This window comes from Somniosus microcephalus, chromosome 13, assembly GCF_052327205.1.
Source record: "Somniosus microcephalus isolate GS21.2 chromosome 13, FLI_Smic_1.0, whole genome shotgun sequence".
Lineage (NCBI taxonomy): Eukaryota > Metazoa > Chordata > Chondrichthyes > Squaliformes > Somniosidae > Somniosus > Somniosus microcephalus.
In genome coordinates this window covers 91,525,888-91,551,679 of record NC_140999.1, presented here as the reverse complement: position 1 = coordinate 91,551,679, position 25,792 = coordinate 91,525,888, and the positions used below count along the sequence as shown (strand labels likewise).

General features: G+C 51.5%; 1 protein-coding gene across 4 annotated transcripts in view; it reads left to right on the top strand.

The window, feature by feature from the left end:
• Positions 1 to 13,543: 13,543 nt before the first annotated feature.
• pcif1 (phosphorylated CTD interacting factor 1) overlaps positions 13,544 to 25,792 on the top strand; it is a 348,501-nt gene continuing 336,252 nt past the window's right edge. Inside the window, exons 1-3 of one of the 4 annotated variants that reach the window (XM_086005131.1) lie at positions 13,564 to 13,645; positions 21,936 to 22,123; positions 22,487 to 22,584. Coding sequence is in view for 2 of the 4 variants with exons in the window: in XM_086005129.1 (XP_085861255.1) it covers positions 22,078 to 22,123 (46 nt within the window). In the remaining 2 variants the exon portion in view is untranslated. Of the gene's footprint in view, positions 13,646 to 15,047; positions 15,355 to 21,935; positions 22,124 to 22,486; positions 22,585 to 25,792 lie in introns of those variants that run through there. The other 3 variants (XM_086005129.1, XM_086005130.1, XM_086005128.1) reach the window with 3 other exon arrangements.

Genomic DNA, 25,792 nt, shown 5'->3' with positions numbered 1-25,792 from the left:
GTGATCAGCTTCACTACCGGCGATCAGTGTTACTACCGGCGATCAATTTCACTACCGGCGATCAGAGTCACTACAGGCGATCAGCGTCACTACTGGCAATCAGCGTCACTACCGGCGATCAGCGTCACTACCACCGATCAGTGTCAATACCGGCGATCAGCGTCATTACTGGTGATCAGCTTCACTACCGGCGATCAGCGTCACTACCGGCGATCAGCGTCACTACCGCTGATCAGTGTCAATACCAGTGATTAGCGTCACTGCCGGCGATCGCGTCACTACCGGCGATCAGCATCACTACCGGCGATCAGCGTCACTACCACCGATCAGTGTCAATACCGGCGATCGGCGTCATTACTGGTGATCAGCGTCACTACCGGCGATCAGCGTCACTACCGGCGATCAGAGTCACTACAGGCGATCAGCGTCACTACTGGCAATCAGCATCACTACCGGCGATCAGCGTCACTACCACCGATCAGTGTCAATACCGGCGATCAGCGTCATTACTGGTGATCAGCTTCACTACCGGCGATCAGCGTCACTACCGGCGATCAGCGTCACTACCGGCGATCGGCATCACTACCGGCGATCAGCGTCACTACCGGCGATCAGCTTCACTACCGCTGATCAGTGTCAATACCAGTGATTAGCGTCACTGCCGGCGATCGCGTCACTACCGGCGATCAGCATCACTACCGGCGATCAGCGTCACTACCACCGATCAGTGTCAATACCAGCGATCGGCGTCATTACTGGTGATCAGCGTCACTACCGGCGATCAGCGTCACTACCGGCGATCAGCGTCACTACCAATGATCAGTGTCACTGCCGGCGATCAGTGTCCCTACCAACGATCAGCTTCACTACCGGCGATCAGCGTCACTACCGGCGATCGGCGTCACTACCGGCGATCAGCTTCACTACCGCTGATCAGTGTCAATACCAGTGATCAGCGTCACTGCCGGCGATCAGTGTCAGTACCGGCGATCAGCGTCACTACCGGCGTTTAGCGTCACTGCCGGCGATCAGTGTCAATACCGGCGAGCAGCGTCATTACTGGTGATCAGCGTCACTACCGGCGATCAGCGTCACTACCGGCGATTAGCGTCACTACCAACGATCAGCGTCACTACCAATGATCAGTGTCACTGCCGGCGATCAGTGACCCTACCAACGATCAGCATCACTACCGGCGATCAGCATCACTATCGGCGATCGGCATCACTACTGGCGATCGGCGTCACTACCGGCGATCAGCGTCACTACCTGCAATCAGCGTCACTACCGACAATCAGCATCACTACCGGCGATCAGCGTCACTATCAACGATCAGTGTCACTATCGGCGATCAGCATGACTACCGGCGATCAGTGTCACTATTGGCGATCAGTGTCACTGCCGGCGATCAGCGTCACTACCTGCAATCAGCGTCACTACCGACAATCAGCATCACTACCGGCGATCAGCGTCACTATCAACGATCAGTGTCACTATCGGCGATCAGCATGACTACCGGCGATCAGTGTCACTATTGGCGATCAGTGTCACTACCGGCAATCAGCGTCACTACTGGCGATCAACTTCGCTACCGGCGATCAGCGTCACTACCGGCGATCAATTTCACTACCGGCGATCAGCGTCACTACTGGCGATCAGCGTCACTACTGGCGATCAGCGTCACTACCGGCGATCAGCGTCACTACTGGTGATCAGCGTCACTACCGGCGATCAGCATCACTACCGGCGATCAGCATCACTATCAGCGATACTACTGACGATCAGTGTCACTACCGACGATCAGCGTCACTACCGGCGATCAGCGTCACTACCGGCGATCAGCGTCACTACCGGCGATCAGCGCCACTACTGGCGATCAATGTCACTACCAGCGATCAGCGTCACTACTGGCGATCAATGTCACTACCAGCGATCAGCGTCACTACCGGTGATCAGTGTCACTACCGGTGATCAGTGTCACTACCGTTGCTCAGTGTCACTACCAGCGATCAGTGTCACTACCGACAATCAGTGTCACCTCCGGCGATCATCGTCACTACCGGCGATCAGTGTCAAGACCGGCGATCAGCGTCACTACCGGCGATCATTGTCACTACCAGCGATCAGTGTCACTACTGGCGATCAGTGTCACTACCGGCGATCATTGTCACTACCGGCGATCAAAGTCACTCGATCAGCGTAACTATCGGCGATCAGCGACACTCGATCAATGACACTACCAGCAATCAGTGTCACTATCGTCAATCAGCGTCACTCGATCAGTGTCACTACCAGCGATCACCGACAATAATAGTGATCAGTTTCACTACCGATGATCAATGTCACTACTGGTGATCAGTGTTACGACCAACGATCAGCGTCACTCGATCAGCGTCACTACCAGCGATCAATGTCACTCTATCAATGTTACTACGTGCAATCAGTGTCACTACCGGCGATCAGTGTCAGTACCGGCGATCAGTGTCTCTACATGCGATCAGTGTCACTACCGGCAATCAGTGTCACCACTGGCGATCAGTGTCACTACCGTGATGAGTGTCACTACCAGCGATCAGTGTCAGTATCAGCAATCAGTGTAACTAAAAGCGATCAGTTTTATTACAAGTGCTCAGTGTCACTACCGGCAATCAGTGTCACTCGATCACTGTCACTACCGGTGATCAGTGTCACTCGATCAGCGTCACTACCGGCGATCAGCGTCACTACCGGTGAACGGCGTCACTACCGGTGATCAGCGTCACGACTGGCGATCAGCATCACTACCGGCGATCAGCGTCACTACCGACGATCAGCATAATTACTGGCGATCAGTGTCACTACCAGCGATCAGCGTCACTACCGGCGATCAGTGTCACTACTGGCGATCAATGTCACTACTGCCGATCAGAGTCACTACCGACGATCAGTGTCACTACTGGCGATCAGAGTCACTACCTACGATCAGTGTCACTACAGGCGATCAACCTCACTACCGGCGATCAGCGTCAGTACCGGCGATCAGCGTCACTGCCGGCAATTAGCGTCACTGCCGGCGATCAGCGTCACTACCGGCGATCAGCGTCAATACCGGCGATCAGCGTCACTACCACCGATCAGTGTCAATACCGGCGATCAGCGTCATTACTGGTGATCAGCGTCACTACCGGCGATCAGCGTCACTACCGGCGATCAGCGTCATTACCAACGATCAGTGTCACTACCGGCGATCAGCGTCACTGCCGGTGATCAGTGTCCCTACCAACGATCAGCATCACTGCCGGCGATCAGCGTCACTACCGGCGATCAGCGTCAATACCGGCGATCAGCGTCACTACCACCGATCAGTGTCAATACCGGCGATCAGCGTCATTACTGGTGATCAGCGTCACTACCGGCGATCAGCGTCACTACCGGCGATCAGCGTCATTACCAACGATCAGTGTCACTACCAATGATCAGTGTCACTGCCGGTGATCAGTGTCCCTACCAACGATCAGCATCACTACCGGCGATCGGCATCACTACCGGCGATCGGCGTCACTACCGGCGATCAGCGTCACTACCAAAGATCAGCGCAACTACCGGCGATCAGTGTCACTGCCGGCGATCAGTATCATTACCGATAATCAGTGTCACTACCGGCGATCAGCGTTCCTACCAGCGATCAGCGTCACTACCGGCGATCAGCTTCACTACCGGCGATCAGAGTCACTACCGGTGATCAGCGTCACTACCGGCGATCAGCGTCACTACCGGCGATCAGCTTCACTACTGGCGATCAGCGTCTCTACCGGCGATCAGCGTCACTAATGATGATCAGTGTCTTTACTGGTGATAGGCGTCACTACCGGCGATGAGCGTCACTACTGGCGATCAGCATCACTACCGGCGACCAGCGTCACTACCGCCGATCAGCGTCACTACCGGAGATCAGCGTCACTACCGGCGATCAGTGTCACTGCTGGCGATCAGTGTCACTACTGGCGATCAATGTCACTACTGCCGATCAGAGTCACTACCGACGATCAGTGTCACTACTGGCGATCAGTGTCATTACTGTCGATCAATGTCAGTACCGGCGATCAGAGTCACTACCGACGATCAGTGTCACTACGGTCGATCAATCTCACTACCGGCGATCAGCGTCACTACCGATCATCAGCGTCAGTACCGGCGATCAGCGTCACTACCGGCGATCAGCGTCACTACCACCGATCAGTGTCACTACCGGCGATCAGCGTCATTACTGGTGATCAACGTCACTACCGGCGATCAGCGTCACTACCGGCGATCAGCGTCACTACCAATGATCAGTGTCACTGCCGGCGATCAGTGTCCCTACCAACGATCAGCATCACTACCGGCAATCAGCGTCACTACCGGCGATCGGCATCACTACCGGCGATCGGCGTCACTACCGAAGATCAGCGCAACTACCGCCGATCAGTGTCACTGCCGGCGATCAGTATCATTACCGATAATCAGTGTCACTACCGGCGATCAGCGTTCCTACCGGTGATCAGCGTCACTACCGGCGATCAGCGTCACTACCGGCGATCAGCTTCACTACTGGCGATCAGCGTCTCTACCGGCGATCAGCGTCACTAATGACGATCAGTGTCTTTACTGGTGATAGGCGTCACTACCGGCGATGAGCGTCACTACTGGCGATCAGCATCACTACTGGCGACCAGCGTCACTACCGCCGATCAGCCTCACTACTGACGATCAGTGTCACTACCGACGATCAGTTTCACTACCGACGATCACCGTCACTACCGGCGATCAGCGTCACTACCGGAGATCAGCGTCACTACCGGCGATCAGTGTCACTGCTGGCGATCAGTGTCACTACTGGCGATCAATGTCACTACTGCCGATCAGAGTCACTACCGACGATCAGTGTCACTACTGGCGATCAGTGTCATTACTGTCGATCAATGTCAGTACCGGCGATCAGAGTCACTACCGACGATCAGTGTCACTACGGTCGATCAATCTCACTACCGGCGATCAGCGTCACTACCGATCATCAGCGTCAGTACCGGCGATCAGCGTCACTACCGGCGATCAGCGTCACTACCGGCGATCAGCGTCACTACCACCGATCAGTGTCACTACCGGCGATCAGCGTCATTACTGGTGATCAACGTCACTACCGGCGATCAGCGTCACTACCGGCGATCAGCGTCACTACCAATGATCAGTGTCACTGCCGGCGATCAGTGTCCCTACCAACGATCAGCATCACTACCGGCAATCAGCGTCACTACCGGCGATCGGCATCACTACCGGCGATCGGCGTCACTACCGAAGATCAGCGCAACTACCGCCGATCAGTGTCACTGCCGGCGATCAGTATCATTACCGATAATCAGTGTCACTACCGGCGATCAGCGTTCCTACCGGCGATCAGCGTCACTACCGGCGATCAGCTTCACTACCGGCGATCAGAGTCACTACCGGTGATCAGTGTCACTACCAGCGATCAGCGTCACTACCGGCGATCAGCGTCACTACCGGCGATCAGCTTCACTAGTGGCGATCAGCGTCACTACCGGCGATCAGCGTCACTACTGACGATCAGTGTCTTTACTGGTGATAGGCGTCACTACTGACGATCAGCGTCACTACCGGCGATGAGCGTCACTACCGGCGATCAGTGTCACTACCGGCGATCAGCGTCACTACCGGCGATCAGCTTCACTACCGGCGATCAGTGTCACTTCCGGCGATCAGCGTCACTACCGGCGATCAGCTTCACTACCGGCGATAAGTGTCACTACCGGTGATCAACGTCACTACCGGCGATCAGAATCACTACTGGCGATCAGTGTCACTACCGGCGATCAGCGTCACTGCTGGCGATCAGCTTCACTACCGACGATCAGTGTCAATTCCGGCGATCAGCGTCACTACCGGCGATCAGCTTCACTACCGGCGATCAGCGTCACTACCGGCGATCAGCGTCACTACCGGCGATCAGAATCACTACTGGCGATCAGTGTCACTACCGGCGATCAGCGTCACTACCGGCGATCAGCTTCACTACCGGCGATCAGTGTCACATCCGGCGATCAGCGTCACTACCGGCGATCAGCTTCACTACCGGCGATCAGCGTCACTACCGGCGATCAGTGTCACTACCGGCGATCAGCGTCACTACCGGCGATCAGCTTCACTACCGGCGATCAGAGTCACTACCGGCGATCAGCGTCACTACCGGCGATCAGCTTCACTACCGGCGATCAGCGTCCCTACCGGCGATCAGCGTCACTACCGGCGATCAGCGTCACTACCGGAGATGAGTGTCACTACCGGCGATTAGCGTCACTGCTGGCGATCAGCGTCACTACCGGTGATCAGCGTCACTACCGGTGATCAGCGTCACTACCGGCGATCAGCGTCACTACCGACGATCAGCGTCACTACTGGCGATCAGCGCCACTACCGGCGTTCAGCGTCACTACCGGCGATCAGCGTCACTACTGACGATCAGTGTCTTTACTGGTGATAGGCGTCACTACTGAGGATCAGTGTCACTACCGGCGATCAGAGTCACTACCGGCGATCAGCGTCACTACCGGCGATCAGCGTCACTACCGGCGATCAGCTTCACTACTAGCGATCAGCGTCAGTACCGGCGATCTGCGTCACTACTGACGATCAGTGTCTTTACTGGTGATAGGCGTCACTACTGACGATCAGCGTCACGACCGGCGATCAGCGTCACTACTGGCGATCAGCATCACTACCGGCGACCAGCGTCACTACCGCCGATCAGCCTCACTACTGACGATCAGTGTCACTACCGACGATCAGTGTCACTACCGACGATCAGTGTCACTACCGACGATCACCGTCACTACCGGCGATCAGCTTCACTACCGGCGATCAGCGTCACTACCGGCGATCAGCGTCACTACTGACGATCAGTGTCTTTACTGGTGATAGGCGTCACTACTGACGATCAGCGTCACTACCGGCGATGAGCGTCACTACTGGCGATGAGTGTCACTACCGGCGATCAGCTTCACTACCGGCGATCAGTTTCACTTCCGGCGATCAGCGTCACTACCGGCGATCAGCTTCACTACCGCCGATCAGTGTCATTACCAGCGATCAGCGTCACTACCGGCGATCAGTGTCACTTCCGGCGATCAGCGTCACTTCCGGCGATCAACTTCGCTACCGGCGATCAGTGTCACTACCGGCGATCAGCGTCACTACCGGCGATCAGAATCACTACTGGCGATCAGTGTCACTACCGGCGATCAGCGTCACTACCGGCGATCAGCGTCACTACCGGCGATCAGCTTCACTACCGGCGATCAGTGTCACTTCCGGCGATCAGCTTCACTACCGGCGATCAGTGTCACTACCGGCGATCAGCGTCACTACCGGCGATCAGAATCACTACTGGCGATCAGTGTCACTACCGGCGATCAGCGTCACTACCGGTGATCAGCTTCACTACTGGCGATCAGTGTCACTTCCGGCGATCAGCGTCACTACCGGCGATCAGAATCACTACCGGTGATCAGTGTCACTACCAGCGATCAGCGTCACTACCGGCGATCAGCGTCACTACCGGCGATCAGCTTCACTAGTGGCGATCAGCGTCACTACCGGCGATCAGCGTCACTACTGACGATCAGTGTCTTTACTGGTGATAGGCGTCACTACTGACGATCAGCGTCACTACCGGCGATGAGCGTCACTACCGGCGATCAGTGTCACTACCGGCGATCAGCGTCACTACCGGCGATCAGCTTCACTACCGGCGATCAGTGTCACTTCCGGCGATCAGCGTCACTACCGGCGATCAGCTTCACTACCGGCGATCAGTGTCACTACCGGTGATCAACGTCACTACCGGCGATCAGAATCACTACTGGCGATCCGTGTCACTACCGGCGATCAGCGTCACTGCTGGCGATCAGCTTCACTACCGACGATCAGTGTCAATTCCGGCGATCAGCGTCACTACCGGCGATCAGCTTCACTACCGGCGATCAGTGTCACTACCGGCGATCAGCGTCACTACCGGCGATCAGAATCACTACTGGCGATCAGTGTCACTACCGGCGATCAGCGTCACTACCGGCGATCAGCTTCACTACCGGCGATCAGTGTCACATCCGGCGATCAGCGTCACTACCGGCGATCAGCTTCACTACCGGCGATCAGTGTCACTACCGGCGATCAGCGTCACTACCGGCGATCAGAATCACTACTGGCGATCAGTGTCACTACCGGCGATCAGCGTCACTACCGGCGATCAGCTTCACTACCGGCGATCAGTGTCACATCCGGCGATCAGCGTCACTACCGGCGATCAGCTTCACTACCGGCGATCTGCGTCACTACCGGCGATCAGTGTCACTACCGGCGATCAGCGTCACTACCGGCGATCAGCTTCACTACCGGCGATCAGAGTCACTACCGGCGATCAGTGTCACTACCGGCGATCAGCGTCACTACCGGCGATCAGCTTCACTACCGGCGATCAGCGTCCCTACCGGCGATCAGCGTCACTACCGGCGATCAGCGTCACTACCGGCGATTAGTGTCACTTCCGGCGATGAGTGTCACTACCGGCGATTAGCGTCACTGCCGGCGATCAGCGTCACTACCCGTGATCAGCGTCACTACCGGTGATCAGCGTCACTACCGGCGATCAGCGTCACTACCGACGATCAGCGTCACTACTGGCGATCAGCGCCACTACCGGCGTTCAGCGTCACTACCGGCGATCAGCGTCACGACTGACGATCAGTGTCTTTACTGGTGATAGGCGTCACTACTGAGGATCAGTGTCACTACCGGCGATCAGAGTCACTACCGGCGATCAGCGTCACTACCGGCGATCAGCGTCACTACCGGCGATCAGCTTCACTACTAGCGATCAGCGTCACTACCGGCGATCTGCGTCACTACTGACGATCAGTGTCTTTACTGGTGATAGGCGTCACTACTGACGATCAGCGTCACGACCGGCGATGAGCGTCACTACTGGCGATCAGCATCACTACCGGCGACCAGCGTCACTACCGCCGATCAGCCTCACTACTGACGATCAGTGTCACTACCGACGATCAGTGTCACTACCGACGATCAGTGCCACTACCGACGATCACCGTCACTACCGGCGATCAGCTTCACTACCGGCGATCAGCGTCACTACCGGCGATCAGCGTCACTACTGACGATCAGTGTCTTTACTGGTGATAGGCGTCACTACTGACGATCAGCGTCACTACCGGCGATGAGCGTCACTACTGGCGATCAGTGTCACTACCGGTGATCAGCGTCACTTCCGGCGATCAACTTCGCTACCGGCGATCAGTGTCACTACCGGCGATCAGCGTCACTACCGGCGATCAGCGTCACTACCGGCGATCAGCGTCACTACCGGCGATCAGCTTCACTACCGGCGATCAGTGTCACTTCCGGCGATCAGCTTCACTACCGGCGATCAGTGTCACTACCGGCGATCAGCGTCACTACCGGCGATCAGAGTCACTACTGGCGATCAGTGTCACTACCGGCGATCAGCGTCACTACCGGCGATCAGCTTCACTACTGGCGATCAGTGTCACTTCCGGCGATCAGCGTCACTACCGGCGATCAGAATCACTACCAGCGATCAGTGTCACTACCGGCGATCAGCGTCACTACCAGCGATCAGCGTCACTACCGGCGATCAGCGTCACTACCGGCGATCAGCATCCCTACCGGCGATCAGCGTCACTACTGGCGATTAGCGTCACTGCCGGCGATCAGCGTCACTACCGGCGATTAGCGTCACTGCCGGCGATCAGCGTCACTACCGGCGATCAGCGTCACTACCGGCGATCAGCGTCACTACCAAAGATCAGTGTCAATACCGGTGATTAGCGTCACTACCGGCGATCAGCGTCACTACCGGCGATCAGCGTCACTACCGGCGATCAGCTTCACTACCGGCGATCAGCGCCACTACTGGCGTTCAGCGTCACTACCGGTGATCAGCGTCACTACTGACGATCAGTGTCTTTACTGGTGATAGACGTCACTCCTGAGGATCAGTGTCACTACCGGCGATCTGTGTCACTACCGGCGATCAGCGTCACTCCTGGCGATCAGTGTCACAACCGAAGATCAGCATCACTACCGGTGATCAGTGTCACTACCGACGATCAGCGTCACTACCGGCGATCGGCGTCACGACCGGCGATCAGCGTCACTACCAAAGACCAGCGCAACTACCGGCGATCAGTGTCACTGCCGGCGATCAGTATCATTACCGATAATCAGTGTCACTACCGGCGATCAGCGTCACTACCGGCGATCAGCTTCACTACTGGCGATCAGCGTCGCTACCGTCGATCAGCGTCACTACTGACGATCAGTGTCTTTACTGGTGATAGGCGTCACTACTGACGATCAGCGTCACTACTGGCGATCAGCATCACTACCGGCGACCAGTGTCACTACCGCCGATCAGCCTCACTACTGACGATCAGTGTCACTACCGACGATCAGTGTCACTACCGCCGATCAGTGTCACTACCGCCGATCAGTGTCACTACCGACGATCACCGTCACTACCGCCGATCAGCGTCACTACCGGAGATCAGCGTCACTACCGGCGATCAGCGTCACTACCGGCGATTAGTGTCACTGCCAGCGATCAGTGTCACTACCTGCGATCAGCGTCACTACCGACAATCAGCATCACTACCGGCGATCAGCGTCACTACCAATGATCAGCGTCACTACCGGCGATCAGCATGACTACCGGCGATCAGTGTCACTATTGGCGATCAGTGTCACTACCGGCAATCAGCGTCACTACCGGCGATCAGCGTCACTACTGGTGATGAGCGTCACTACCGGCGATCAGCATCACTACCGGCGATCAGCCTCACTACCAGCGATCAGCGTCACTACCCACAATCTGCGTCACTACCGGTGATCATTGTCACTACCGGCGATCAAAGTCACTTGATCAGCGTAACTATCGGCGATCAGCGACACTCGATCAATGACACTACCAGCAATCAGTGTCACTATCGTCAATCAGCGTCACTCGATCAGTGTCACTACCAGCGATCACTGACAATAATAGTGATCAGTTTCACTACCGATGATCAATGTCACTACTGATCAGTGTTACTACCAACGATCAGCGTCACTCGATCAGCGTCACTACCAGCGATCAATGTCACTCTATCAGTGTTACTACGTGCAATCAGTGTCACTACCAGCGATCAGTGTCAGTACCGGCGATCAGTGTCTCTACATGCGATCAGTGTCACTACCGGCAATCAGTGTCACCACTGGCGATCAGTGTCACTACCGTGATGAGTGTCACTACCAGCGATCAGTGTCAGTATCAGAAATCAGCGTAACTAAAAGCGATCAGTTTTACTACAAGTGCTCAGTGTCACTACTGGCAATCAGTGTCACTCGATCACTGTCGCTACCAGCGATCAGCGTCACTACCGGTGAACAGCGTCACTACCGGCGATCAGCGTCACTACCGGCGATCAGCATCACTACTGGCGATCAGCATCACTACCGACGATCAGCATAATTACTGGCGATCAGCATCACTACCGGCGATCAGCATCACTACCAGCGATCAGCGTCACTACCGGCGATCAGCGTCACTACCGGCGATCAGTGTCACTACTGGCGATCAATGTCACTACTGCCGATCAGAGTCTCTACCGACGATCAGTGTCACTACTGGCGATCAGAGTCACTACCGACGATCAGTGTCACTACGGGCGATCAATCTCACTACCGGCGATCAGCGGCACTACCGATCATCATTGTCACTACTATCGATCAGCGTCACTACCGGCGATCAGCGTCACTACCGATGATCGGTGTCGCTACTGGCGATCAGCGTCACTACTGGCGATCAGCGACACTCGATCAATGACACTACCAGCGATCAGTGTCACTACCAGCGATCACTGACAATAACAGTGATCAGTTTCACGACCGATGATCAATGTCACTACCGGTGATCAGTGTTACTACCAACGATCAGCATCGCTTGATCAGCGTCACTACCAGCGGTCAGTGTCACTACCCGCGATCAGTGTCACTACCGGCGATCAGTGTCACTACCGGCGATCAGTGTCACCACCGGCGATCAGTGTCACCACCGGCGATCAGTGTCAGTACCGATGATCAGTGTCACTATCAGCAATCAGCGTCACTCAATCAGTGACACCTGCGATCAATATCAGGGATCAGTGTCACTACCGGCAATCAATGTCACTGCCAGTGCTCAGTGTCACTACCGGCGATCAGTGTCACTCGATCACTGTCACTACCGGCGATCAGTGTCACTTGATCACTGTCACTACCAGTGATCAGCGTCAGTCGATCACTATCACTACCGGCGATCAGTGTCACTCTCAGTAATCAGTGTCAGTACTGGCGGTCAGTGTCTCCAACGGCAATCAGCGTCAATATCGGCGATCAGCGTCACTCGATCAGTGTCACTACCAGCGATCATTGACAATAACAGCGATCCGTTTCACTACCGATGACCAATGTCACCACCGACAATCAGTGTCACTACTGATGATCAGTGTCACTACCGGCGATCAACGTCACTACCAGCGATCAGTGTCACTAACGACGATCAGTGTCACTCGATCAGTGACACCTTCTGTGATCAGTGTCACTACCAGCGATCAGCGTCACTCAATCAGTGACACCTTCTGCGAGTGTCACTCGGTCTCTGTCACTACCAGCGATCAGTGACATCGAACACTGTCACTATCGACAGTCAGTGTCACTCAATCACTGTCACTACCAGCGATCAGCATCGCTCGATCAGTGTCACTACTGGTGATCAGCGTCACTACCGGCGATCATTGCCACTACCAGCGATCAGCGTCACTCAATCAGTGTCACTACCGACGATCAGTGTCACTACCAGCGATCAGCGTCACTCAATCAGTGTTACTACCGACGATCAGTGTCACTACCAGCAATCAGCGTCACTCAATCAGTGTCACTACCAGGGATCATTGACACTAACAGCGATCAGTTTCACTTCCAGTGATCAGTGTCACTCGATTAGTGTCACTACCTGCGATCAACGTCACTCCCAGTGATCAGTGTCACTACATCAATGCCAGCTGCCAGCAGCAGCCATCAATGCCAGCCCTCGGTACAAGCCATCAATCTCAGACTCCAGTGCCAGTGCCTGCTCTGTGCCATTAACCCAGTGTCAGACCTCAGCGCCATTATCCCGTGCGAGCACCAACACCATCCCCGCCTCCTTTCTACTGTTTGTTTTGATGACGTACCCACTTAAATGAGCCCGTGCCGCTCCCAGCCAATCATCGAGTCTCCGGTCCACTAGCGGGATTCTCATCCAATCAAAAACTTCCGAAGGCTCCTTCAATTCGGCCAATGAGCGTGTTTAATATTGCCGGCGGCGGGCCAGCCAATCGGTACGCGCGGGCCATTCCCGCGCCAGCCTATGGGCGGCTTGGCGCGGCGGCGGCGCGCATGCGCAGAGCGGCGGAGCGCTCCAGAATACAAGATGGAGGCGGCGGCCGAGCGGTAAAGCGGAGGCGGGATCGGAGGCAACACGGAGCGGTGCCGAACCTCGCTCGTTGCAGAGCAGGTAAGCGGGGCGCGCACAACTCCGGCACATGCGGCGCGGCCAGCGCGGCATTGCGCACCTTACCAGTGGCCCGCCACACTCCACCACACCTCGGGAGCAGCGAGCGGAGGAAGCGGCGGCGGCGCAGCGTTTGAACCGGCCTCCCTCCCGCCGCCATCTTGGGGCTTGTTGTTGTGACATTGCCCGAGAGCGCGGGCGGCTTGCGCGCTCCCTCCGCCGCTTCGGCTCCTACTCCAGGTGGCCAAGCCGGACGCTGGCAGTGCTGAGGGCGTGTGTGAGGAGCGGCCGGTGTCCCGGGGGTCGCGCTGCTGTTGCCGCTCCCCGCCTTCCGCCCGCGATCGAGCTGCAGCTGTGGATCTGGGCGGGCGGCATGAGAGCATGCGCAGTGAGGCGCCAGCAACACAGCGGCTCCATTGACAACCGCGGGGGTGGCGGAGCGGGCCGCCGGGGGAAGGGCGGAGCGGGAAATTGGGAACTAGGTGGGAGGGGAGAGCGCGGGGGGTGCGGTATGAGGGGGACTGGTCCAGGAGGAGGAGAAACCGGGGCAGTGGGTGGGGGCTAAGCAGGGTCCGGGGGTACCGGGCTCGGGGGAACTTGGACCTGGGAAGGGAAACGGGGCCAGCAGGAGGGAGTACTGGGTTTGGGGATGGAGGTGGGAAACAGGGCTACGGTGATGTACTGGGGCATTCGGGGCCAGGAGGAGGGGGAAACTGGGGCGCCAGAGCAAAGGGGGGGGGGAGTGACGTTTTGGGGTGTGGAAGAGGAGGGCCGTGACGTTTTGGGGTGTGGAAGAGGAGGGCCGTGACGTTTTGGGGTGTGGAAGAGGAGGGCCGTGACGTTTTGGGGTGTGGAAGAGGAGGGCCGTGACGTTTTGGGGTGTGGAAGAGGAGGGCCGTGACGTTTTGGGGTGTGGAAGAGGAGGGCCGTGACGTTTTGCGGGAGGGTGTGGAAGAGGAGGGCCGTGAAGTTTTGCGGGAGGGGGTGGAAGAGGGGGGCCGTGACGTTTTGCGGGAGGGGGTGGAAGAGGGGGGCCGTGACGTTTTGCGGGAGGGGGTGGAAGAGGGGGGCCGTGACGTTTTGCCGGAGGGGGTGGAAGAGGGGGGCCGTGACGTTTTGCGGGAGGGGGTGGAAGAGGGGGGCCGTGACGTTTTGCGGGAGGGGGTGGAAGAGGGGGGCCGTGACGTTTTGCGGGAGGGGGTGGAAGAGGGGGGCCGTGACGTTTTGCGGGAGGGGGTGGAAGAGGGGGGCCGTGACGTTTTGCGGGAGGGGGTGGAAGAGGGGGGGCCGTGACGTTTTGCGGGAGGGGGTGGAAGAGGGGGGCCGTGACGTTTTGCGGGAGGGGGTGGAAGAGGGGGGGCCGTGACGTTTTGGGGGGCTTCCATAATCATTGATCCTCTGAACCTTCTTCTTCTAACTACCAAAGCCCAAAGAGATGCCATCCTATGTGCTTTTTCTCCTTGCATTCTTGCTGTGTTGTAATTCAGGTTCAGTTGTACTGATATCTGTCTGACGTCCTGGAATAATTCTATTAACTCCATATTGGCCAAAGCAAGTGAAAATCATTAGTTAGTTCCTAGTGTTGTGCTGTTACTCAGTGTTTACTGACTGGCCTGGCCCTGAGAGTTCACATGGTACCTGCTGTGCTGGGAGAATTTCTACAGTGAATGTTCATTGCTACTTTAAAAGTGCCAGAAAATCAAACCGATTCAGTAAGTAGACAGGATGCCCATTTGGTTTTTTGAGTGAGATTCCCAACTTTTCGGACTTCTACTTGCATGTACTTTATTTTTCTGGGTCAATGACGCTTGCGCTTTGGTGATGGTGCTGATTGATTTGGTCTGATATGCCGATAGCGCACTCACAGGACCAAATTCATGTCTACTGTATCTGAATTTAACTTATTTCAGAAACTGAAATATTATCTCCATAGACACTTCTCTCAAATGAAAGTATCACTGATTGATTCGACTGGTGTATCGGAGTTTTGAGCCCCGGTCTTAACTCTGGGTGCTAGAGTGAGGTGAATGGCAAGTCTGGACAGACTCCTGGGCCTCGTTTCCATGTTGGATGTCTGACTTCCACCTGAACCTGTCGGCTACCAGGGCTGGGTTTTCAGGCAGCAGGAAGTCAAATCTGTAAGCCGAATGTAGTGGACTGATATTTCAGGATGAGCTGACACGTGCTCTTTGGATTTGTCTGTTGGTGAAAGCTTTGTGTTGCTGTGCCTGTCGTGCGTGATAAAAGGTTTCCTTAAGATTTTTAATTAAATGGATCAGTGCAGTGAGTTTGAAAAGAAACCCAGCCAGTGAGCGTTTCAGCCTGTGGCAGTAGAGGCTGAGCTATAACTGAACCTGTGGGTATGTTTCTGCCTGTCATGTGTGCATTATGCAATAGTCAATGAGGATCTCATTGAAAAGCAAAGAAATTGGAGTTCTGTTCACTAGAATAGCTGGCTTGAGTTAAGTGAGAATGTAATTCCCACACTTCCTGTGGTGATCTGTTGAGAAAATGCAGGCCCATTACACAGATGCATCAGGAAACTGTACTGAATCTAACTCTCAATCACCAAGAAATTTTAGACCATGCAGGAATAACATTTGGTGGCCAGCTTAATTCTCTACTTCTGTCATTGCATAGGAGCAGTTTGGTTTTTCTCGCTCCTCTAAAATTCATTGTCTGCCTCAAAGAAGGGCAAGTTCTGCAGCTCACTGGAAATGTTTTAGTCTCCAGTATGAACAGTGTATTTGGAGAGTCTCACTCAAATGCAGATTGTCAACATTCCTGGTGAAGGATGATATTTAAAGCAGCCACACAACTCCTGTTGATTGCTGGTCTCTGTACAAATTCTTGGACTTGGATTCCATACTCACCCAATGGCTGTAGTTGATCATTGCCCATGCTACATCCTAGGATACTTAAGGAAGTGGCCCTAGAAATAGCAGATGCATTGCTGAGCATCTTCCAACATTCGATGGAATCTGGAACAGTACCCATGGATTGGAGGGTAGCTAATGTTACCCCACTATTCAAAAAAGTTGGTAGAGAGAAAACGGGGAATTACAGACCGGTAAGCCTGACATCAGTAGTGGGGAAAATGCTAGAGTCCATTATAAAAGATGTAATAGAGCACTTGGAAAACAGTAACAGGATCGGACAAAGTTGGATTTGCGAAAGGTAAATCGTGCTTGACTAATCTGGAATTTTTTGAGGATGTAACTAGTAAAATAGATAAGGGAGAACCAGTGGATGTGTTTTTGGACTTTGAGAAGGCTTTCGATAAGGTCCTGCATAGCGTGTAAAGTTAAGGCACATGGGATTGGGGGCAAGGTATTGACTTGGATAGAGAACTGGTTGGCAGATAGAAAGCAAAGAGTTGGAATAAACGGGTCGTTTTCCGAGTGGCAGGCAGTGACTAGTGGGGCACCGCAGGGATCGGTCCTTGGACTCCAGCTAGTCACAATATATATTAATGATCTAGACAAGGGAACTAGATGTAATATCTCCAAATTTGCAGACGACACAAAGCTGGGTGGGCGTGTGTGCTGTGCGGAGGATGCTGAGAAACTCCAGGAGATTTGGACAGGTTGGATTGGGCAGAAGCATGGCAGATGCAATATAATGTGGATAAATGTGAGGTTATCCACTTTGGTGTCAAAAACAGGAAGGCAGATTAGTATCTGAATGGCAATAGATTGGGGGAAGTGCAACGAGACCTGGGTGTCCTTGTGCACAGTCGCTGAAGGTAAGCATGCAGGTGCAGCAGGTGGTTAAGAAGGCAAATGGCATGTTGGCCTTTGTAGCGAGAGGGTTTGAGTACAGGAACAAGGATGTCTTGCTGCATTTGTATAGGGCCTTGGTGAGACCACATCTCGAGTATTGTGTGCAGTTTTGGTCGCCTTATCTAAGGAAGGATATTCTTGCCATGGAAGGAGTTCAGCGAAGATTCACCAGGCTGATACCTGGGATGGCAGGAATGACGTATGAGGAGAGATTGGGATGATTGGGCTTGTACTCGCTGGAGTTTAGAAGGAGAGGGGATCTCATTGAAACTTATAAAATTCTGGCAAGACTCGACAGACTAGATGCAGGGAGGATGTTCCCGATGGTCGGGGAGTCCAGAACCAGGGGTCACAGTCTAAGGATAGGGGTAGGCCTTTTAGGAGAGAAATGAGGAGGAATTTCTTCACCCAGAGTGGTGAACCTGTGGAATTCTCTACCACAGAAGGCAGTAGAGGCCAATACATCATTAAATATATTCAAGAAGGATTGGATATATTTCTTAAGGCTAAAGGGATCAAGGGGTATGGGGAGAAAGCAGGGACCGCGTACTGAACTTGGATGATTAGCCATGATCGCATTGAATGGCGGAGCAGGCTCGAGGGGCAGAATGGCCTACTCCTGCTCCTATCTTCTATGTTTCTATGAAGCCAAGTTGTCTTGCTTTGGTTGAAAATGTGTTGACCTCATTGTTAGCGACCCCATTTCTTGAGGGTTTGAAACTCTTCAATGCAGGAACTAATGAGTCACATGATCTGTTGTGTTTGGCCATGCAAATCCAGTGCTTGCATCTAGTCTGGCCTCACATCCCTCCAGCGTTATGGTTTGAGGTCAGTGAAATCTCTTGCATTGATACAAGTCCTACTTGATGTTATGAGGTAAAAGGCTGTTTACTTAGGGACACTTGAGTGGGGGGGGGGGGGAAAGAGTTGCTGTGCTGTATCTAAACTCTCCAAGTGGCCTCCCATTGAGGCAAGTTTCTTTTGGAGCCATTTGGAGAAATACACTGAATTGCCTGTGTTGGATGAAACCTAATTAAAATAATTATTAAACTTCAAAGTGGTTGAGAATGAGATGTATATTGTGACAAAGAAACTTGAATGCAACTATTTATTTTCCAGGTTGAGGGAATGGAACTTGCAGTTTCATCAAAGACTTAGTAGCCCCAAATTAAATGGAGTGATCAGGTGCTAAATTTGTCAAAGTCCCAAATCTGGTTATTGCTGAATGTTCCATCAGAGAAAACAGAAGATGAGACTTTGAATCCATTGTTGGCTCTGGAAATTCCCAATCTGGTGCATTTCGAGCAGATGGTCTTGTGTGCAAGCTCCGTGCAGATGTAATCCATAGGGGGATAAAATGTGGAAGCTGCATTCTAACATGAAAACACGCCAATGTTTCCTCAATAGGCTGCAGAAAGTAAGATCAGCACAGAGCCCCAAACAGTGATTTTGTTGTGGGGAAGATGATTTACAATGCAATTTTTTATTAAATTTATATTTAAATGTCACCGCTAATAAGATTACAGAATGTTCCTGTAAAATGGAAGTAAAGCTTGCAGATTATTTCAGAAATGAGGATTCAAGTGTAAAATGACACATTAAGCAGAGAATCAGGAACAGTAGGGAAAATACAGCAGAGAGGAGAGGGAAAAGGAGATTCTAATTAGTTGTCAAACTACATAAGCTGAGCAAAGTGGGCAGTTTTTGCTCTCCAATCTGTGAAATCAGAAAATTCTAAATAGAGAACAAAAGTGAGATGAATTGGATATGGGTGCATCAGTACCTTTTTTTTTACAAGGGAAGCCTTGTACAAGCAGATTTGAAAATGTATCGCCACATGGTATGCCTGTTTATATTAAAGTTTTACAGGACAGGTGGTGTCTGTCATTGAAAAAATGAGGCATCTGTGACTCAAAGAGCAGCTGGCTCTATTAGCTAAGCAAGAAAAGGGCTCCACTTTATTCAGAAAGAATTGGTTGTCTTCGATAGTTAATTTGGCAGAAAAGTAAAGCTCTGAAGGTACCAGGAGCGAAGATTTGTATGTGGAAGTATGCAGCATGTGTTACACTCGGGGTTGGATGGCATAAAGACTAAACATTTTTTTTTTTTTTTTTTTTAAGTGGCATACCAAATTTATTTAAACCACAGTCTACCATGTGGCTTTGGTTTAAAAGAAATAAAAATTCTAATGAGCTGAAAAGAATGGAAGAATCACCAAAGGTGGAATATTCTGCCACACTCATTATTCCAGTGTTCAAACCAGATGGAAGCATTAGAGTTTGTGGAGAGTATAAGCTGGCTGTAAATCAGGAGTTAGAAATCCCTCTATCTAATGACTAAGCCCTGAAGCACTACATACTCAGCTTAATGAGGACAAAATTTTAAGTTGGACTGTTAGTGAATGTCAGTAGAGCAAACCTCCCATCGCTTTGTCAGCAATAGTACTTTGAAGATTTATGCTGGTATATTTGTTTATTATTTGGTGTTGCCTAACTTCATGCTGTAGTTCAAGGAACCATGGATATTAGGAAGATGTTCTGACAAAGTGGAAAGTTGCCCAGTTATGTCCTGTCCAATAAAGCAAAACTAATCCAATTACACTCAAACATCAGCAAAGTGGTGGAAGGTGTTGTTAGTGCTATCAAGTGGCACTTACTCACCAATAACATGCTCAGTCTGAGTTTCGCCAGACCACTTGGATCTAGACCTCATTACAGCCTTGGTCCAAACATGGACAAAAGAGCTGAATTCCTCTATATCTAATGACTAGCAGAAAGGAAGATGGTTGTAGTTGTTGGAGGCTAATTATCTCAGCCCCAGGATATCGTTGCAGGAGTTTCTCGGGACAGTTTCCTAGGCCCAACTATCTTTAGCTGCTTCATCAATGACCTTCCCTCCATCATAAGGTCAGAAGTGGGGGTGTTCACCGATTTGTGTAGTGTTCAGTTCCATTCGCAACTCCTCAGTTAATGAAGCAGTCCCTGCCTGCATGCAGCAAGACCTGGACGACATTCAGGCTTGGACTGATGTGTGACGCAAATGTTACTTGCCACTTAAGTGCCAGGCAATGACCATCTGCAACAAGAGAAATTCTAACCACCTGCCCATGACATTCAATGGCATTGCCATCGTTGAATCACTCCCCATCAACATCCTGGTGGGGTGTCATTCATCATTGACCGGAAATTTAACTGGACCAGTCACACACTTTCTGTGGCTACAAGAGCAGGTCAGAGGCTGGGTATTCTGCGGCGAGTGACTCATCTCCTGACTCCCCGAAGCCTTTCCACCACCTACAAAGCGCAAGTCAGGAGTCATCCACTTGCCTGGATGAGTGCTGCTCCAACAACACTTAAGCTTGACACCATCCAGGACAAAACAGCCCGCTTGATCGGCACCCCATCCACCACCTTAATCCTCCACCCCCAGCCCACCATGTCTGCATTGTGTACCATCTATAAGATGCACTGCAGCAACTCGCCAAAGGGTTCTTTGGCAACACCTCCCAAACCCGCAACCTCTACCACCTAGAAGGACAAGGGCAGCAAGCACATGGGAACACCATCACCTCCAAGTTCCCCTCCAAACCACACGCCATCCCGACTTGGAAATATATCGTCGTTCCTTCATAGTCGCTGGCACAAAATCCTGGAACTCCCTTCCTAACAGCACTGTTGGAGTACCTTCACCACATGAACTGCAGTGGTTCAAGAAGGAGGCTCACCACCACCTTCTCTAGGGCAATTAGAGATGGGTAATAAATGTTGGGCAATGATGCTCATATCCCATGAATACATTTTTAAAAAGTTACCTGAATAACTTGCTTGTACTTTTTGTGGACAGGACATACCTGGGCAATTTTCCAAGTATGATTTTAGAATTTGGAGAGTTCTGATGTAAAATGTAACATCAAAATGTATTTTTCAATGTTTGGGATTTTTTTTTGCTAATGCTGAAGACCTCTATCCATGTCCAAAGTTGGATGAAGCTGCTGGAAAATGTGACTAAATTCATCTTTTTTTATTGAGCTAGGCATGACTATAGGAAGATTATTTTGAATGTCAACCATTGACAGTCCTACGAAAGGTTTGCTTTGGAAAGGTGAGGTATGGAGTTGGACTTGAGTGTACGGCAGTTTTCAGCGGTTAAACAGAGCCTGATCTTTTTGCTCATTACCATTCTACCAAGTGCTCACTGGCTTACAGGTTGACTGTTGTCATTTTGCACACTTTCAAAGGGTCTGAAGGAAGGCCAACAAACATGCCTTTGTCATTGATCTTGGGGAAAGAGTAATGGGTATCCTATACGGTCGATAGAAATTCCATCACTATCTCCTACAGTATATTTATTTTGATCATGAACCACTTATTTTGATACTGGGACCAGCAAGTTCTAGCAGCCTCCAAACTGTAAAGATGGGCATAAGAGTTGTAAGCTTATCATTTCCTCATTAAAGGGTAATTTTCCAGATAGAAGATTGAGATGTGTGTTGTGTGTGTTTTTTTTTATAGATCATTTTATAGATCATTTCAGTTGGAAGATCAAGTGAAACTCTGACATGCAATTCTAGCAGCTGAAGCTCTCCACCCAAAGTGCAAAGTTATCAAAATGATGGATTTACCTATTCTTGGTATAAAAGTCTGAGAGCAATTCATGGTGGAGGTTCCTGTCTTTTTGAAACGTGGAGTCACTTTACCAGGTACAGTACTTCCAACTATGCCAAATAAAATTATCCATGCTACACTGGAAGACAAACCATCTGCCAATGTTGCATTTTACACTACAAAGCTGGCCAGATGAGAGTGATCGGAGGGTGGGATGTCATTCCAGTATAGTATCTGGGCCAGGCAATATTGTGTCCTTAAAACCTCTGGTCAAGATGCATGTTTGGATTATGATGTTGACCAGATGGTACTTGATTGTTCACCTTGTGACTAGTCCATTGGCTTTGGCCTTGAGATTATGGCAATGGTCTTTTGGATTTTGAATGAGTTTTCCTGTGACTAATAAATTGCGAGTGACGTTGCTACAGTCAGTTGAAGAATATAATTTTTATTTATAGACAAGCCAGTGACGAGTTGGGAGAGATCCTTCAGAAACTCTAGAATCTGCAGCGACATGGTGACGGCTGATCTAGCAAAATTGGGAAATGTTACAATGGTAAATGCTGACACAAAACTGTGACCAAAAATCATGACGAGAAGTACGGTTTGTGGACAAGAACTGTATGTTCTACACAATTTTTCATGGATGCAAAAGCTCTGAAGTCATTCACACACCATCCATAAGTGCTGTTGCCAGCATTCATGTAGTGAGAGTTGCCTCGTTGTTCGCCAGAGGAACTGACTTCGGACAATGGTTCTCTTGTTTTGCATCTCTTGTAAAGCACAATGGAATATAGCACACCTTATCCTCACCTTATCTTGGGTTGAATGGAGAGTGGAAAGGTTTTGTTAGAACTTTTAAAGCAGGTAATGATGACCAGTCCGAATTGGAAATGGTGACAGAAGATGCTCCCCTTTCTATTATATGGAACCACGCTGCCCAGCACTAGAGTGCACAGATGCTGAATTGTTGGCTAAACTTGCTAAGTATTTCCAGCATTTTCTGTTTTTATTTTAATCACGTCCAAGTTGGGAACTTGATATCAAAGACACATTGATCAGATTCTGGATCAATTGGGAATAAAACTTATGGATCACCTTGAGGTGTTGTCATCTTAAGACTGCTTATGAATCTGACAATGCTTATGACAGAAATGCTGTCTGCCACAGGGAAAGTCATCGCAAGAATCCTCCTCAATCGCCTTCTCCCAGTGGCCGAAGAGCTCCTCCCAGAGTCGCAATGCGGATTCCGCCCACTAAGGGCACAATGGACATGATCTTCACGGCACGTCAATTACAAGAGAAATGCAGGGAACAGCACCAACTGCTGTACATGGCCGCCTTTGATCTCACAAAGGCCTTCGACACTCAACCGTGAGGGATTGTGGAGTGTCCTCCTCAAATTCGGCTGCCTTTGAAAGTTTGTCATCATCCTCCGCCTGCTTGACGACAACATGCAAGCTGTGATCCTGACCAACGGTTCCACCACAGACCCAATTCACGTACGAGCCAGGGTCAAGCAAGGCTGTGTCATCGCACCAACGCTCTTCTCGACCTTCCTTGCTGCAATGCTCCATCTCACCCTTGGTAAGCTCCCCGCTGGAGTGGAACTAATTTACAGCACAAATTGGAAACTGTTCAACCTCCGTCACCTCCAGTCCAGATCCAAGGTCGTCCCATCCTCTGTCGTTGAATGCTTGCGTCTGTGCTCACTCGGAGGTTGAACTCCAAACCATCGTCAACACCTTCACCAAAGCGTACGAGAGCATAGGCTTTGCACTAAATATCCGTCAGACAAAGGTCCTCTACCAACCTGCCCCCGCCACACAGTGCTGCCCCCTGATTATCAAAATCCACGACAAGGCCTTGGACAACGTGGACCACTTTCCATACCTCGGGAACCTACTGTCAACAAGGGCAGACATCAACGACTAAGTCCAACACCGCCTTCAGTGTGCCAGTGCAGCCTTCAGTCGCCTGAGGAAGAGTGTTTGAAGACCAGGACCTCAAACCCGGCACTAAGCTCATGGTCTACAGAGCAGCAGTGATACCCACCCTCCTGTATGCCTCAGACATGGACCATGTACAGCAGGCACCTCAAATCACTGGAGAAGTAGCACCAACGCTGCCTCCGCAAGATCCTGAAAATCCATTGGCAGGATAGGCGCACCAACGTTGGTGTTTTTACTCAGGCCAACATCCCCAGCATCATGCCATAATACCGTGTTGCAAACATAAACCGTGAAGTCGTGGTACATGCAGCGATGAACACTTTACCAAAAGACTTAAATTGCTGTGAAGGTTGTTTCTGAGCCCATTTTGAGGATGATCTTCGGAGATTACATGTTGAATATATATTTTGCAATCATGTTTTGGGGGTGGGGCAGTAACACCATTTTAAGTAGTGTTGAGGTTTTGACTTCAGTTTGCAAGCTGTGGGGAAGCTAAAGCACAAACCAGGAGGTCCAAGCAGGGGTGCAAGGCTACTCCACCTGCTCTCGTTGCACTAGTTCACTCCCCGATGTAAGGCTGAATATGAAACCCAATAAACATCAGTGACCACCGGAGCATCTCCACCATAGAAATTGGATGAGTTCAGATGCCGTCCAGTATTTAAACATGTATATTTTATTATTGCTTCCCTAAATTTTCCTGGTCTGGCTTGTTGGTAATTGTCACCGTGGCTTTGCTGGTTATTGGTGATTGTCATGTGACTCATGCCACCTGAAGTTTTACATTAAGTTCATGAATTTGAATGTCAAGAGTGAACACTGACTCACTCTGCTGTCAGTGTTGCCTGATTGGCTCTGGTCTCTATCTGGGGAATAAAGTGCATCCAATGTTCTAACATCTTGCAGGAAAATACTTGAGGCCCATATATTGCATCTCTGCCCAATAAATGAGAACTGTGCACAGTTACCCAGTATGCTGCTGACTAAACTGTTAACTACACAAGAATACACAGCAAGGACCACGTGTACCGTACTGCAGTGTTTCTCAAACTGGGTCAGTGGTAATTTCAAGCCTGCTCCTCTTACACTAAAACTGACACTTATTCAGTTCTTGCGAATTATTCTCAACAGCTGGGTCCGCCTCTGAAGAGGCCCACAGCTCTCACTCACTTTGCAATGGGCCCTCCCTGGAAGTTGAGCCGCTTACTGTTGCATCCAGCCGATGTGATCAGAGCACCTACGGGGCCCTTCAAACATATGCCTGAACGTGTTCACGCAGACACACCGCTATTACAGAACATGCCAGTGGGACAGTATGGTAGTGAGTCATGCTTCCAGCAGCAGGTGCATGGGTGCTCGTGCCCTCTTGCTGTGGAGTACCCAGAATTGGTGAGATGCAGGCACACCCATCTCGCTGCTATCTAAGAGTCAGTTTCCTTAAAGACATTATTAAAATGCTCTACATGCAGCACTTTCATATGAGTATTATTTAGTTGGGGTGTCCGTGATTACTAATCGATTTGAAAAGGGGTTCTTTGGGGGGTCTGATTAAGAATCGATTTGAAAATGGCTCCTTCAACCAAAAATGTTTTGAGAACCACTGCCCGACTAACTCCATACACAATGTCATAGTCATAACAGCACAGAAGGAGGCCATTCGGCCCATTGAGTCTGCCGGCTCACTGCCGAGCAATCGAGTCAGTCTCACTCCCCCGCTCTATCCCTGTAGCCCTACAAGTTTATTTCCCTCAAGTGCTTATCCAGTCTCCCCTTGAAAACATTGATCATCTCCGCTTCCACCACTTCTGTCGG